At 59.4% G+C, this 14,095-nt stretch overlaps 1 protein-coding gene across 2 annotated transcripts in view; it reads left to right on the forward strand.

The window, feature by feature from the left end:
- Positions 1–2,911: 2,911 nt before the first annotated feature.
- Positions 2,912–14,095, forward strand: part of PRKAR1B (protein kinase cAMP-dependent type I regulatory subunit beta) — a 74,055-nt gene continuing 62,871 nt past the window's right edge. Inside the window, exons 1-2 of one of the 2 annotated variants that reach the window (XM_070780370.1) lie at positions 2,912–2,932; positions 4,254–4,448. In XM_070780370.1, the coding sequence (XP_070636471.1) occupies positions 4,272–4,448 (177 nt within the window). In that variant the 5' untranslated portion in view covers positions 2,912–2,932; positions 4,254–4,271. Of the gene's footprint in view, positions 2,933–3,459; positions 3,613–4,253; positions 4,449–14,095 lie in introns of those variants that run through there. The other variant, XM_070780371.1, reaches the window with a different exon arrangement.

Raw genomic sequence — 14,095 nt, forward strand, 5'->3', positions numbered from 1 at the left:
AGGGGTGATGGGGCCGGGGCCTGGGGCACTGGGGACAGGCAAGCCTTGCTGCCCGCGGGCGTCACTGCCTTTGTCTTCTGCAGATGTTGTCGGAGTCACCGCAGACGCAGTGCCTCACACTCCCAATCATCTCGCGTCAGTGGGTCAGGAGTCCAGCAGGGCTCGGGTGTGTCCCCTGAAGGCAACCCTGGAGGCCTGGGCAGGTCCTCCACTGGGGGCCCCGCGCCTTGGGTGGGCTGCTGCCTCTCGGAGTCCCGCCCCGACCTACAGGCCGGGTCCCCTGCTTGGGCTCCTCTTCTGCACCCTCACAGGCCCTGATGGCTCTGCTCTGTGCGGGGGGCTTAGCTTGCCCTCCCCGCCGCCCCGCCAGGAGGGTCGTGGCTGGATGAGCTGTAACTGGTAGCCTTTCGGTCACTGGGTCCCTTTGGTTCCCCGTCAGCAGGTGCGAGGAGCCACGCCCACCTCCACGCCCACAGGTGGGAGACTGGAGGGTTTTCCAGGTGAAGCCCCCCCAGCTCCCACGCTGTTGCTGGTTGGGAAGCAGGACCCACCTAGGAGTCCGCCTGCCGAGCCCAGCTCAGCACCCTTGCGTGGGGGGACGGTGCTGAGACCTCCCTCGCCTGGGCAGGTACCCACGTCTGTCTCCTTGCCCCTCAGGGTCTAACGCAGTGTCCATGCTTCCCAGGGCGCTTGGCACAGCAGGGGGCAGAGAAGGGGGCAGGTTCAAAAATCGGCCTCTGGCACGCTTCATACAGAGCCAGGGCTGCAGGGAGACCCCGGAGGCACCCCCAAGGGCCCAAGCTGGCCTGTAGGTGTGAGGGCCCCAGGCAGGGAGGGTTCCTTGCAGAAGCAATGTCCCTGTTGAATCCTGGCTGGTGAACTGGACTTGGCATCGCCAGGAGTCTGGGGCAGGGGAGGGGGTGGTTGGAAAATAAGGTGGTTTTGAAGCTGGACCTTTGCAAGACTTGGAGACTCAGGTTCCAGGGTGGGGTGAGGATCCCGGGCTGTGGCACATGCAGCCCCTCTGTGGGGAAAGCAGGGGGGCTGCGCTGGGGGGCCCTTCCCTGTGGGTGGAGGGGACCTTTGCTTGACAACATGATCCCCGCCTCACGTCTTCAGGACGCCTGGTCAACCAGGGCTTGTCACCGTCCAGCCCAGCGAGGTAAGGGACCTTGACCCAGCTATGCATGGCAACACTGGTCCACACAGCTCCCTGACCCTGCTCCAGGAGGGGCATCCCTGCTGTGCCTCCACGTGAGGCCACTGGCCACCCTCGGTCTACTCTTCCCTGATGGACCCTGTGCTCAGCCCCCGTCTCGGGGAAAGGGGCATAGGTCATGTAATTCAGGGTGGAGTCACTTGGATCAGCTGCCAGGAACCCCTGTGCCATCAATGGGAACATTAACTGGGCTGCCCTGGTGGCTCAGCAATAAAGTTCAGGAGATGTGGGTTCAGTTCCTGGGGTTGGGAAGATCCCCTGAGGGGGAAGTGGCACCCCACTCCGTACTCTTGCCTGGAGAATCCCATGGACAGAGGGGCCTGCCAGCTACAGCCCATGTGGTCGCAAGAGTCGGACATGATTTAGCCTCTAAACAACAACAGCTGGTCTGTGCCGCCCGGTTCTGGACACGGGGAGGCTGGGCCTGGTTTGAGGGCCCCTGGCTCCCTGCCTCAAAGCAGTGAGTGCCTGGATGAATGGGAAGCGTTTCCCTTCCACCCAAACGGCTGGCAAAGGGGGCTGGGGCCCCAGGAGAAATGAGGGGCCTTGCCAGCAGGTTGAACTGTGGGCAGGAGGGCTGGCCCTGCACTGTGGCCGGAGGGGGCGGTTCTTAGGGTGGCCCACCTGCAGGCCCTGGACGTGGGGACCCTGAGATAGGTGCCCGAGGGGCCTGGAAGGGTCTGCAGGGGAAAGGCTGGTGGGAGCTGCCCCCGTGGTGGCTGGAGGACGGGGCTCATTCAGTCCCAACTGAGACGGGCCGGGGAGCAAGGTTCTGGGGGGCTGGGCACCCAGTGACTGCCAGCCACTGCTCCCGGACCTGTCCTTGTCTGCCAGCCACAGTCCAGGGGGCTCTCTGTTAGGGCAAAGCATCCAGCAAGATAAGGGTGTGTGTGTGTGGGGGGGGGTGCTGGGATCCAAAGGCCATTCTCAGAGAGGGTCCCCCTCTCGTGGACCGTGCAGGGGGAGGGCCCCGCACAGATCTCGAGGAGACCCAGGAGACCATGAGAAGAGAAGCCTGCCTTGGAGCGTACACTTCCCCCCCAGAAGTCTGTCACGTGAAACCTGGCCCCCGTTTTTGTCACCCTCGTCACCAGGCCACCCTCCTCCGTCCGTAGGATTCTCAGGCAAGAATACTGAAGTGGGCTGCCTGCTTTCCTCCAAGGGATCTTGCCAACCCAGGGATCGAACCAGCGTCTGTTAGATCTCCTGCATTGGCAGGAGAGTTCTTTACCACTAGCACCATCTGGGAAGCCTCCAGGTAAAGGGTGGGACCCCCCAACTGCCTGAAATGACGTTTCTGCCACTACCCAGGCAGAATGGGGGCAAAATGTGATGGTGGTGGTGGTTTAGTTGCTAAGTTGTGTCCAATTCTTGCAACCCCCTGGCAGGAGTCCCGCCAGGCCCCTCTGTCCATGGGATTCTCCAGGCAAGAACACGGAGTGGGTTGCTATTTCAATCTCCAAAACGTGCTGTTGCTGCTGCTGCTGCTAAGTCGCTTCAGTCGTGTCCGACTCTGTGCGACCCCATAGATGGCAGCCCACCAGGCTCCCCCATCCCTGGGATTCTCTAGGCAAGAACACTGGAGAGGGTTGCCATTTCCTTCTCAAATGCATGAAAGTGAAAAGTGAAAGTGAAGTCGCTCAGTCGTGTCCGACTCTTAGCGAACCCGTGGACTGCAGCCCACCAGGCTCCTCTGTCCCTGGGATTTTCCAGGTGAGAGTACTGGGGTGGGTGCCATTAAACGTGCTGTCAGGCAACTGGAAAACACGGGTAATGGACTCCCATTGCTGCCAGCCTAGCTGGCAGGTTAGGGGCTGTGCTGGCCTCTGACTTCTGGGACCCCTGGGCTGGGGGAAGAATTTAGGGTGATCCTGTGAAGACCTCCCCCCCTCTGCTGGGTATCTGGGTGAAGCTGGTGCCCCTGACTAGTGGCCACCAGTGCAGACCCAGTGGCCCAGAGGTGACACCCAGGTCTGAAGGTTGTGTGGGGGGGTCCTCACCACCACCCCCAAGGCCCCAGGGGGCTGCCACCAGCCAGGTGGGCAATCTGGGGGTGGAGGTGTGCGGCGGGTGCGTGGGGCGGTCGTGGAGGTCCTCCTGGCAGCGCAGCAGCGCACTGATGTGTGTCGGTTTGTCAAACGTGGGGCTAGTCAGCCTGCACGTCTGGGGCGGGGGTGAGGAGGCGGGGACTGGAAGGGGAGGGGGGCAGGGGTAGTCTGCCCAGGCGGGAGATCTGGGCGGCAGGGAGAGGGGGTTGGGGGTGGGCCGGTAGGAGGGTGGACCGCGCGGCGCGGGGGCGGACGGAGGGCGGCGCCGCTGCAGTGCGGGACCGCTCGCCCGCCGTGCCCGCGTCCCCGCGCAGCCGCCTCCGGCCTCAGGCGCCTCGCATCCAGGTACGCGGGGCTGGGAAGGGTCGGCGACGGAGCCCTCGGCTGCCCAGAGGCCCCGGGAAGCGTGGGCCCTGGGGGAGCCCCCGCCCCTTAGCCCGACCCGGGCCGACGTGCCGCGGTGGTCTGGGCGCGGGGGCCGGGGTCGCCGAGCTGCGTGCAGCGCGGGCCGGCAGGCCGGGTTCCGGGCGGGTTCCGAGCTGTCATTGTGACCTAGCCGAGCGCGGGCCGGACGCGCGGCCCTGCCATTGTTTTCCGGGTTCGTCTTCCCGGGAGGCCCGGCTCCAGGCATCGTTCCTTTCCCGTTTCCCTTCCTTTTCCTGCGGATTGTGTAACCGCGCCCCGCCCCCATCATCTCCCCGGGAGCTCGCGGGAGGCCCTCCAGCCAGGAAGGTCCCGGGAGGGGAGGGATGGTCACACGTGAGACCCCTTACCGGCCGGCTGCGCACACAGGCCGTTCGCCCCGCTTCCCTGCTTCCTTCCGGGCCCTGGCGGGACCCCCTGCGCCCCCGCGAGTATCTGCCTAGAGGTGAGCTTTGCCTCGAGGACGAGAGGCCTCTGGCAGGACAGACGCCCCGGTCGCCAGGCCGGGTCGGGCCCCGGCGCTTGCTGGACGCGCGCGGCCCGCGGACTCGCTTCTCTCGCAGGACGCGCCGCGCGTCGCCATGGCCGCGCCGGGGGCACAGCAGCTGGACGAGGACGACGGCCTCAGGGCCTGCGAGCTCTACGTGCAGAGGCGCGGCATCCAGCAGGTGCTCAAGGACTGCATCGTGCAGCTCTGCTTGGCCAAGCCCGAGCGCCCCATGCGGTTCCTGCGCGAGCACTTCGAGAGGCTGGAGAAGGTCAGTGGCTGCGCACCTGGTGCCTGCGGGCAGGGGTGGCGGGGGAGGGGGGGGCGCCCGCCCGGCCTCCCTTCCACCCCAGCGTGCTCAGCTCGGGCGGGCTGGGCGGCTTCACGCCCCCACAGGACCCGGTCTTATCTGGCGGCTCAGGCTCTCAGCGCCTCCCAACCCTGGAAGGCTTGGGGTCGTTTGGGAAGTGGTGGCTGTGACTGTCGCTTGTGGGGTCACCAGCAGTTCTCAACTCAGGGACCGTCAGAGATGCGCTCTGCCCTCAGGGTGGAAGCCAATGGCTTACAGGAGCATGGTGGAGCTGCAAAGGTCCCCCTTAGGAGGGGCCTGAGTCCTGAGACCAGGCCGGTGCGGGCCCCTCAGACCCACGGCTGCCCGCCCCGCTCCCTCCTGCCTGGATGACCCCCTCACCCCTCCTGGTTCCTGGTGTGGGCGGGGGCTGGGAGCAGGAGATGGGCAGGAGCCCCCAGAGGACCCTCAGCCCTCATCCCCCCCACCTTCCCCCTCATCCCCCCCCACCTTCCCCCTCATCCCCCCCACCTTCCCCCTCATCCCCTGTCTCTTCCCCCTCATCCCCCTGCTCATCCCGTCTCTTCCCCCTCATGCCCCTGCTCATCCCCTGTCTCTTCCCCCTCATCCCCTGTCTCTTCCTCCTCATCCCGTCTCTTCCCTCTCATCCCCCTGCTCATCCCCTGTCTCTTCCCCCTCATGCCCCTGCTCATCCCGTCTCTTCCCCCTCATCCCCCTGCTCATCCCGTCTCTTCCCCCTCATCCCGTCTCTTCCCCCTCATCCCCCTGCTCATCCCGTCTCTTCCCCCTCATCCCGTCTCTTCCCCCTCATCCCCCTGCTCATCCCCTGTCTCTTCCCCCTCATCCCCCTGCTCATCCCATCTCTTCCCCCTCATCCCCCTGCTCATCCCCCGTCTCTTCCCCCTCATCCCCCTGCTCATCCCCTGTCCCTTCCCCCTCATGCCCCTGCTCATCCCGTCTCTTCCCCCTCATCCCCCTGCTCATCCCCTGTCTCTTCCCCCTCATCCCCTGTCTCTTCCCCCTCATCCCCCTGCTCATCCCGTCTCTTCCCCCTCATCCCCTTGCTCATCCCGTCTCTTCCCCCTCATCCCCCTGCTCATCCCCTGTCTCTTCCCCCTCATCCCGTCTCTTCCCCCTCATCCCCCTGCTCATCCCGTCTCTTCCCCCTCATCCCCCTGCTCATCCCCTGTCCCTTCCCCCTCATGCCCCTGCTCATCCCGTCTCTTCCCCCTCATCCCCCTGCTCATCCCCTGTCTCTTCCCCCTCATCCCCTGTCTCTTCCCCCTCATCCCCCTGCTCATCCCGTCTCTTCCCCCTCATCCCCTTGCTCATCCCGTCTCTTCCCCCTCATCCCCCTGCTCATCCCCTGTCTCTTCCCCCTCATCCCCTGTCTCTTCCCCCTCATGCCCCTGCTCATCCCCCGTCTCTTCCCCCTCATCCCCCTGCTCATCCCGTCTCTTCCCCCTCATCCCCCTGCTCATCCCCTGTCTCTTCCCCCTCATCCCGTCTCTTCCCCCTCACCCCCCTGCTCATCCCGTCTCTTCCCCCTCACCGCCCACCCCCCGCCCCCGGCACTCCCTCTGGGGTCACCCCGGGCTCCTCCTTGAGGTCCTGTGTCAGGACCTGATCTGCCCGCCCCTCTTGGGGACTGAACGGGACCTCAGTTGGGGCCCAGCTCTGTTTTAAGCACCTCTGTGTCCCTGAGCCCCGCAGTGTTTAACTTCTGATGGGGGCTGGATTTATTTCTTCCCTTTGAAACAACCCGATAAAGCACATTTTTAAGTAATACATGCCTTTTAAAGAAAATCTGGAAAGTTCAAAAGTGGAAAGAAGTAGAAATCACCTGGAGCCCTTCCCCCCATCCCTACCCCCGCCATTGTGGTTTTGAAACAAAGCTGGAATCGTGTTGTGGACGCAGCTTCACGTTCTGCATTTATTACACATTCCTCGTAGTCCTCTCTGTGAATGGTTGTGTAGTGTTGTGTGGAGAAGATTCACCAGTTTTCTCAACATTTTCCTCACGATTGGACAGTTGTTTCCAGTTTTTTTTTTTTTGGAAAGTAATGCCATATGAACATACTCATACATAGATTTTTTTTTCTTTCTGCATGTAGCATTGTTTAGAGGTGGAATTACTGAAATTCCAGGTGGACTTACCGGGTTACAGAGATCTTGTTGGTGTGGGTGGTCAGGGTCTCTCCAAAGGCAGCATCAGTTCAAGACCCACCAGCAGATGGTGTGGTTGTGGCCACCCGCTCTAGCCAGCTTTCACCGTGCTTGCCTGCCTGCACACGCGTGCGAGCAAAGTCGCTTAGTCGTGTCCGACTCTTTTGACGCCATAGACTCTAGCCCGCCAGGCTTCTCTGTCCGAGGGATTCTCCAGGCGAGAACACTGCAGTGGGTTGCTATGCCCTTCTCCATGGCTTTGGCTGATTTAATGTGAAGAGCTGTTTTTCAGTTGATAGCTGAACATGGGCATGTGGCTTTCATCTGTTTTTCTTTGGTCCCTTTCAAGATCACTGTGTAGGAGAGGCATCTGGTGTCCAGCCGGTGCCCAGCTGGTGCCCAGAGGACGGGCCAGGGCCGTGCCCATCTTCCTGCATGTGTGAGGGGGGAGAGTCAGGCGCTGACAGTGCGTCTTGACTCAACTTGTTCACGACAACCCCAGCCAGGTGACACGTCCCATGGGATGTGAGCTCTCAGCAGGATGGACGCAGGCAGCCTGCTTGGAGGCCAGAGGCAGGGTCCGGCCAGACCTGAGGCCTCAGAGTGAGACCTGAACAGAGGGTCCTGGCGGGGGGGTGGGGTGCCCTCTTGCCCCCAGGGGACATCTGCAGTGGCTGGAGACGCTTGAGGTTGTTACACCTGGCAGGAGAGGGGGTGCTTCTGTCCCCTGGGGGGAGTGGACGTGGAGTGAGAGGCTCGGGGGGCCTTCCCGGTCCTGCTGGGGGATGGGGGTAGGGTGAGGAGTGAGGCCTGGCCCATGACTCCTAGGACTGGCCCGAGTCCCTAGTGAAGGGGTGCCTCTCGCCAAGAAGGGAGTGGTGGGGAGAGGCAGTGTTGGACAGAAAGACAAGAGAAGTGCCTTGGAGGGTCTGAGTCATCAAAGAGACTGTGGGTTCAGAGCCTGCGGGGGAGAGGCCAGGGCGGGCACAGAGGTTTAGGAGGATTAATTGATGGTTCTCGCCTGGAGGGGTAGTTTCCTACCTGCCTTTGACAGGTGAGGACTGAGGTTTGGAGAAGGTGGGTGACCTGAAGGCCGGGTTCCTGGCTTCAGGCTGACTGGGTGGAGTCTCTGAAATCGCCTGTGAGCTTTTATAAGTGGGTACGTTTTCCTGGGGAGAGTCCCCAAGATTTGCAGTGGGCGCTCAGATGGACCCGAGATCCCCAAACGAGAAGCGCCCTGAGGTGTCCTCAAACCCACGAGTGTCTCACTCCCTGCTGCACCTGCAGACCAGGGTGACGGGGGGCAGGAGAGGCTCTTGCTTTGGGGCCTGGTCCCGGGCCCTTTCCGCAGGAGGCCGGCAGGCCGGAAGCCTGGGGAGGAACACGTTTCTCCCCTCGTGTGGTGAGGCGGAAGCATATGTCCATGGCCTTGATAAGCGCAGAGGTGGCAGCTGTCCACACAGGCCTGCGGAGATGGCCTAGCTCCTGGGGTGCTGCCCTGGCTGGGGTGCGGTGTCCTGCGCCCAGGCCTCAGTGAGGGAGCCAGTGAGGAGGCAGACTTGTTCTCAGGTGGAGTCTTGAGAAAGCAGAATAGTCCATGCTACTGCTGCTGCTAAGTCGCTTCAGTCGTGTCCGACTCTGTGAGACCCCACAGACGGCAGCCCACCAGGCTCCCCCGTCCCTGGGATTCTCCAGGCAAGAACACTGGCGTGGGTTGCCATTTCCTTCTCCAATGCATGAAAGTGAAAAGTGAAAGTGAAGTCGCTCAGTCGTGTCCGACTCTTCGGGACCCCATGGACTGCAGCCCACCAGGCTCCTCCGTCCATGGGATTTTCCAGGCATGAGTACTGGAGTGGGGTGCCATTGCCTTCTCCGAGAATAGTCCGTATCCCCCAGCAAAGCGCAGCCTCGGAGCCGCTCAGGGATTCGTTGCGTTTAAATAGAGCAGGAGAGATTGTGGAGTCGCACCCGTGTGCCAACCCGACGTTTCCCCCGGGACTTCCCTTGCTTGCAGGACGCACTTACATACAGATGTGGATAATTGTGTGTGTGTGCACTTTTGTTTGATTTTTCTTTTTTTTTTCAAACTTGTCATTTATTTATCTCTGGCTGTGCCGTGTCCTTGTTTTGTGCGCGGGCTTCCTGCGGGGGCGGCGGCAGGCTGCCCTCTAGGCGGTGCGCACGTAGACTCTTTCCGGGTCAGGGATCGAACCCACGTCCCCCGCGCCAGCAGGAGGATCCCTCACCATCGGCCACCACGGAAGGCCCTGATGTTTTTCTTCCTAGTGGCGCTTTTTATTGTGGTAAATCACGCATGACGTAGAATCCACCGTCCTGGCCCTTCTCAGCTAGCGTCTCGGTGGCTTCTCGCGGTTCCGTCTTCCGTCCTGTGGGTGTGTCCCTGCTCTACTTTCTTTCCAGCATTTCCTGTTTGATGGCTTTCAGTTGTTTTTTTTTTTCCCCTCCAGAAAGCACCTTTATGCCCAGGAAATGATTTCAGAGAAATAAGCAGCTTTGTAGCAGGCTTATCAGGGAGGACTCGGGGCTGCCCGTCTGCTCCCGGAGGGCCGGGTCAGCCTGTGGGCAGAGCCCGCACCCTCTCCCGAGCCCTCGCTGCCACTGCTCTGCGTTGCCTTGCGGGCCTGGACGCCTCATCCAGCCGCTCCTGATCCTGGGGCGATGGTGGCTTCCCTCTGGTCCGCTGGTCAAATGCCCGCTGACCCAGGCTCGCTCTGTGCCTTTAATGAGACGAGCAGTCACACTGGCTCGGGAGAGCCGGCGGTGGCTTCTATGGAAGTGAATCCTGTCCGGGCGCAGAAGGCCGTTCCTGAGATGAGGGCCGTGGTCTGTGCTGGGCATCCCAGGCGTCTGGTGACTGTGGGGAGGTTCACCCTATGTTTGCTGGTGGCCAATGCTGCCTGCGCCAGACAGACGTGTCCATCAGCTGGTCCAGCGTTGAACTCCTCTTGGAGGGGCCGTCCACCCCCTGGCACATCGATGCTCCAGGCCCTCCCTTGCAGGGGACCGCCGGGGAAGCCAATGTGGGGGGCATGTCCACGTGCAGCCTGGGGGCCGACAGTGGCTGCATCTGGTTGGGGGCGGCCGGGGCGTTGTGGGGGAGCACGCTCTCCGTTCTGCAGAGTCGGGGGGAGGCTGTGCCTGCATGGGGGTCTCTGTGCCTCCCTGTGATGTTCAATGTGAACCTGTGACAAGTTGGTGATGGACAGGGAGGCCTGGCGTGCTGTGGCTCATGGGGGTCGCAAAGAGTCGGATACCAACTGAGCGACTGAACTGAACTGAACTGTGACAGCTTAAAAAAAAAGATAGTCTCTGAAATTAAAAACAAAGTGGGGCCCTCATATCTTCGGCCCTAATGATTTCTCCCCTGCTCTGCTGAGACGTCTGCTTGGCTGCGTGGAGGGGCTTGGGGGGGGGTGGGGCTGAGAAGATGGAATAAAGAGGGTGTGGAGACCAGTTAGAGGTGGAGGAGAGGGGCTGGGCTGGGTCCCCAGGCTTCTGGCTGGGCGTGGGAGGGTCCTGGGCCGTGTTAGCACCAGATAGCTGGCCCCAAGGTCTGGAGGAAGGCGGTGGAGGCAGCAGGCTTTGGGGGAGGCTGAGGTTGGGGTGCAGGTGTGTCTGGCAGCACAGGTGTGTCTGGGTGGCCATGTGCCTGGGCTGAGATGGGCCTCGGAGCACCAGCGGGTCAAGGGAGTGACCAGCAGTCCTGCTCCATTATTACTGACCAGAGCCCACAGTTCACCTGAAGGTTCCCTCATGGTGCACGTTCTGTGGGTTTAGACAAACCCGTGGAGTGCCTCCATCGTCACAGCGTCATGCAGAGTCGCCACGGCCCTAGAAACCCCTGTGCTCCACCTGTCCACCACACCCTCCCCCAACCCTGGTGGCCCGGTTCTTTCCCGGTCTCCAGTTTCCAGAAGGTCATGAAGGTCACAGCACATAGTCTTTCAGACCGGCTTCCTTCACTTAGTGATTCGCGCTGAAGCGTTCTCTGGGTCTTCTCATGACTTAATAGCCCATTTCTTTTTTATTATCTAATAATATTCTCTTTTCGGGATGGACCCCAGTTTATTCATCACCGGCTGAATGGCTGTTTCCAAGTTTTAGCAATTGCAACGAAAGCTGCTATAAATGTCTGTGTGTGGGATCTTATGTGATGTAGGTTTATCTCGTTTGATAAACACCAGGAGCGCAGTTGCTGTGTTGCGTGGAGACAGACGCCAGAGTGTCTTCCAGAGCGGCTGCCCCGTTGTGCGTCCAGGCGTTTCGCGGCCGTGGGTGCGGGTTCCTGTCGCTCGGTCTCCTTGCCGGCGTTTGGTGTTACCAGTGTCCTGGGCTCCGGTCGCCCCGCGGGCCTGCAGCGGCAGGTCTGTGTTTCCTAGACGACACGTGAGGAGAGGCGGCGTTCCTGTGCTTGGTTGCCATCTGCAGAACTTCCTTACAAGGGGTCTGTTCGGATCTTTGGCCTGTTTTCCATTCGGGTTTGTTTTCTTACTATTGAGTTTTAAGAGCTTCCTAGGTGGCGCTAGTGGTAAAGAACTAGCCGGCCAATGCCAGAGACGTGAGAGATTCTGGTTTGATCCCTGGGTTGGCAAGATCCCTTGCGGGAGGAAATGTCCACCCACTCGAGTATTCTTGCCTGGAGAATCCCATGGACAGAGGAGCCTGGTGGGCTGCACTCCATGGGGTCGCACAGAGTCGGACAGGACTGAAGCAACTCTGCACGCACGCACAGAGCTTTTTGTACATTTTGCATACGAATCCTGTCTCAGATATATGTTTTGCAAATATTTTCTCCTAGTCCACGTCTTGTCTTTTCATTCTCTTGATTATATACAATTTTTTTTCTTTGGCCTCGCCATGTGACTTGCAGGATCTTAGCCCCCTGACCAGGGGCAGAACCCAGGCTCTGGTGTGAAAGCACAGAGTCCTAACCGCTGCACCACCATGGAATTCCCTGACTGTGCATAATTCCGAGTCCTGCTTCTCGGCGTTTTAAACCAAACTTTACACAGTTACTAAATTTATTAAAAGTATGATTTAATGGTGCAGTGTATTCTATTATATAGATGTTTCTAACTTGATTTAAGCAGTCTCTTATTATTGTTGGTTGAAGTGAAACATTTTTACGCCCTGCAAGGTTGTTCTGGCACAGATACCTTGTTGACGCCTCTCACTGTTTCCTTAGGATGTGTTTTAAGAAATAGAATTAGGAAGCTCAGAAGCACCCACTGATAATAAAGCCACTTCTCCCAAAAGGTTTCACTCATTCATTCCGCCAGTTTTTATCGAACAGCTCTACGCGCCGGGCACTGTCCCAGGTGCTGAGGACGCGCTGGTGAGCCCCATGGGAAGCAGTGACTCCACGTGGGTGTGCGCGACGGAGGCTGCGTGCGACTCGGGGGGACACGGGACCTGCTTCGCGTTGTCACTGAGCTCGGTTTCCTTTTCCGGTCTCTGTCTCTCGAGACCACAATCGGATTACATCAGAGACCCTAGAAAGATGTGCATGAATCAGAACTTTAGAATTTGAGAGTGAAGTACCAGTGTGACTTGTTATCTCAAGGGACCCCAGGACGAGTTTGTCTTTTTCTGACTCAGAAACCAAATTATTTTACTGTAATCCAGTCAAGTTACAAATTATTAATAAAAAGCCAGAAAAAAGAGAAGGAGCCAGAAGCCCCTGCATATGTTTGAAAATAAGTAATGAGCTTTTGTCTGTTCATCAGTAAAAGAAGATTGTCGTGGTAAAAAAGTTATGAATATTTCAGTTGCGTGACAGTGAGAGCATTGCATATCAAAGCATGTGGAGTTAGCAAAACTGGTACTTAGAGGGAAATGTATAGCCTCATTAAAAATGAGATAAATAAAAAATAAGATGAGAAATTAATGAGCTGTGTGTCTGAGTTTCCTCCGGTGCCATAGCAAATTGACAAGAAATTGGGCAGCTTAGAACAGGTATGTATTACCTCAGTTGTGGAACCCAGAAACCCCAAATCAAGGCTTTGGCAAAGGCAGTTACTTCTGGGGGCTCTGACGGGGGTCCATCCTGGGTCTCCCCTGCTTCTCAGGGCTGTGATGGGGGTCCTCCCTGGGCCCCCTCAATTTCTGGGGGCTGCCCTTGACTGGCAGACCCATCATCAGACGGTCCCATGTTCGTCCCTGTGTGTCTGTGTCCAGACTTCCTCCTAAAAGGACGCATGTCGCTGGATTAGGGCCACTCCGATGCAGGATGACCTCATCTTAACTTGATTGTTTCTGCGAAGAGTTATTTCGAAATTAAGCCACACTCTGCAGTTCTTGATGGGCATGAGTTTTTGAAGGGCCCTTTCAACCCACTGCCAGGTGCTACCTGAGAAGCCAGGAGGAGAGAAAGAAAGCAAGACAGAAACATGGGAAATCAACAAGGATAAAAGCAGAAGTCAGTCTAGCAGAAATCGAAGAAACAGCAGCAGACGATAAAGTCAGAGCCTGACTCTGACGAGACGGGCGAAGCCAGCATCCCAGAGGGCCGCCACACTGTGGGCTGCACACACTGTAATTTGCCACACGCAGGGGAGGACAGGGTCGAGGAGGAGGAGGGTGGTGGGGGGTGGACTCAGAAGGCATCTCCTCCAGGAAGCCCTCCTTGACTCCTTGCTGAGGATGGTCCAAGAGCCCGCTGCTGCTGGCACAGCCCCTTGTACGTGGCTCTCTAGTGGAGCTCACCCGCCGTCTTGCTGAGCCCTCTTACCGTCTGTCCTTTTCGAGCTCTGACAGTAACCTCCTTCATGACAGAACCATGCCCTTTTCCCCTGTTGCATTTTGTGTATGAAGCCTCGTATACAGAAGGTGCCCAATAAATGATCGAAGCCCTGTGTTTCTCTTTTTGCCCTGCAGCTGAGTGACCGGGTGCCCTGGACACGCCCCTTACCCTGGGACTCTCCTGCAAGGGAGGGGGTGGGTGGTGTTCCCGCCCAGTGAGTGGGGGGTGGGGGGAGGGGTTCCACTGTCCCAGGGTCCCAGGCGTGTGGGGTGTTGGGGGGTCAGCTCAGTTATGCAGCATCTCCCTAGACCCCCCGTCATTGTCTCCCCTTGGGCTGGAAGCCTGCACTTCAGCCCCTCGTGTGGGAAAAACCCGGTCAGAAGATGAGCTGCCCACGCTGCGTCCCAGGGAGCCCCTGGCCCCGGGGGCAGGACAGACGGTCCCTGGAGCTGTCTCTGCGTTAGGGGCAGATTCCGCAGCTTTCTGGGAAGGCTGTTCCCACACTCTGGTTATGAAGATGCCTTTGGCCTGGATTGCCTGTCCTGACCCTGAGTCCTCCACCATTCTGCAGCCCAGACAGCTCATCAGCCCGGAAATGGGAGACAGGAAGGGGAGCTCCGAGAGCCAGAGGGTTTCCTGGAATCTCCCGGGTAGGGGGGGTGTCATCCAGGAATAACGG

Source organism: Bos indicus, chromosome 25 (assembly GCF_029378745.1).
Source record: "Bos indicus isolate NIAB-ARS_2022 breed Sahiwal x Tharparkar chromosome 25, NIAB-ARS_B.indTharparkar_mat_pri_1.0, whole genome shotgun sequence".
Classification (NCBI taxonomy): Eukaryota; Metazoa; Chordata; class Mammalia; order Artiodactyla; family Bovidae; genus Bos; species Bos indicus.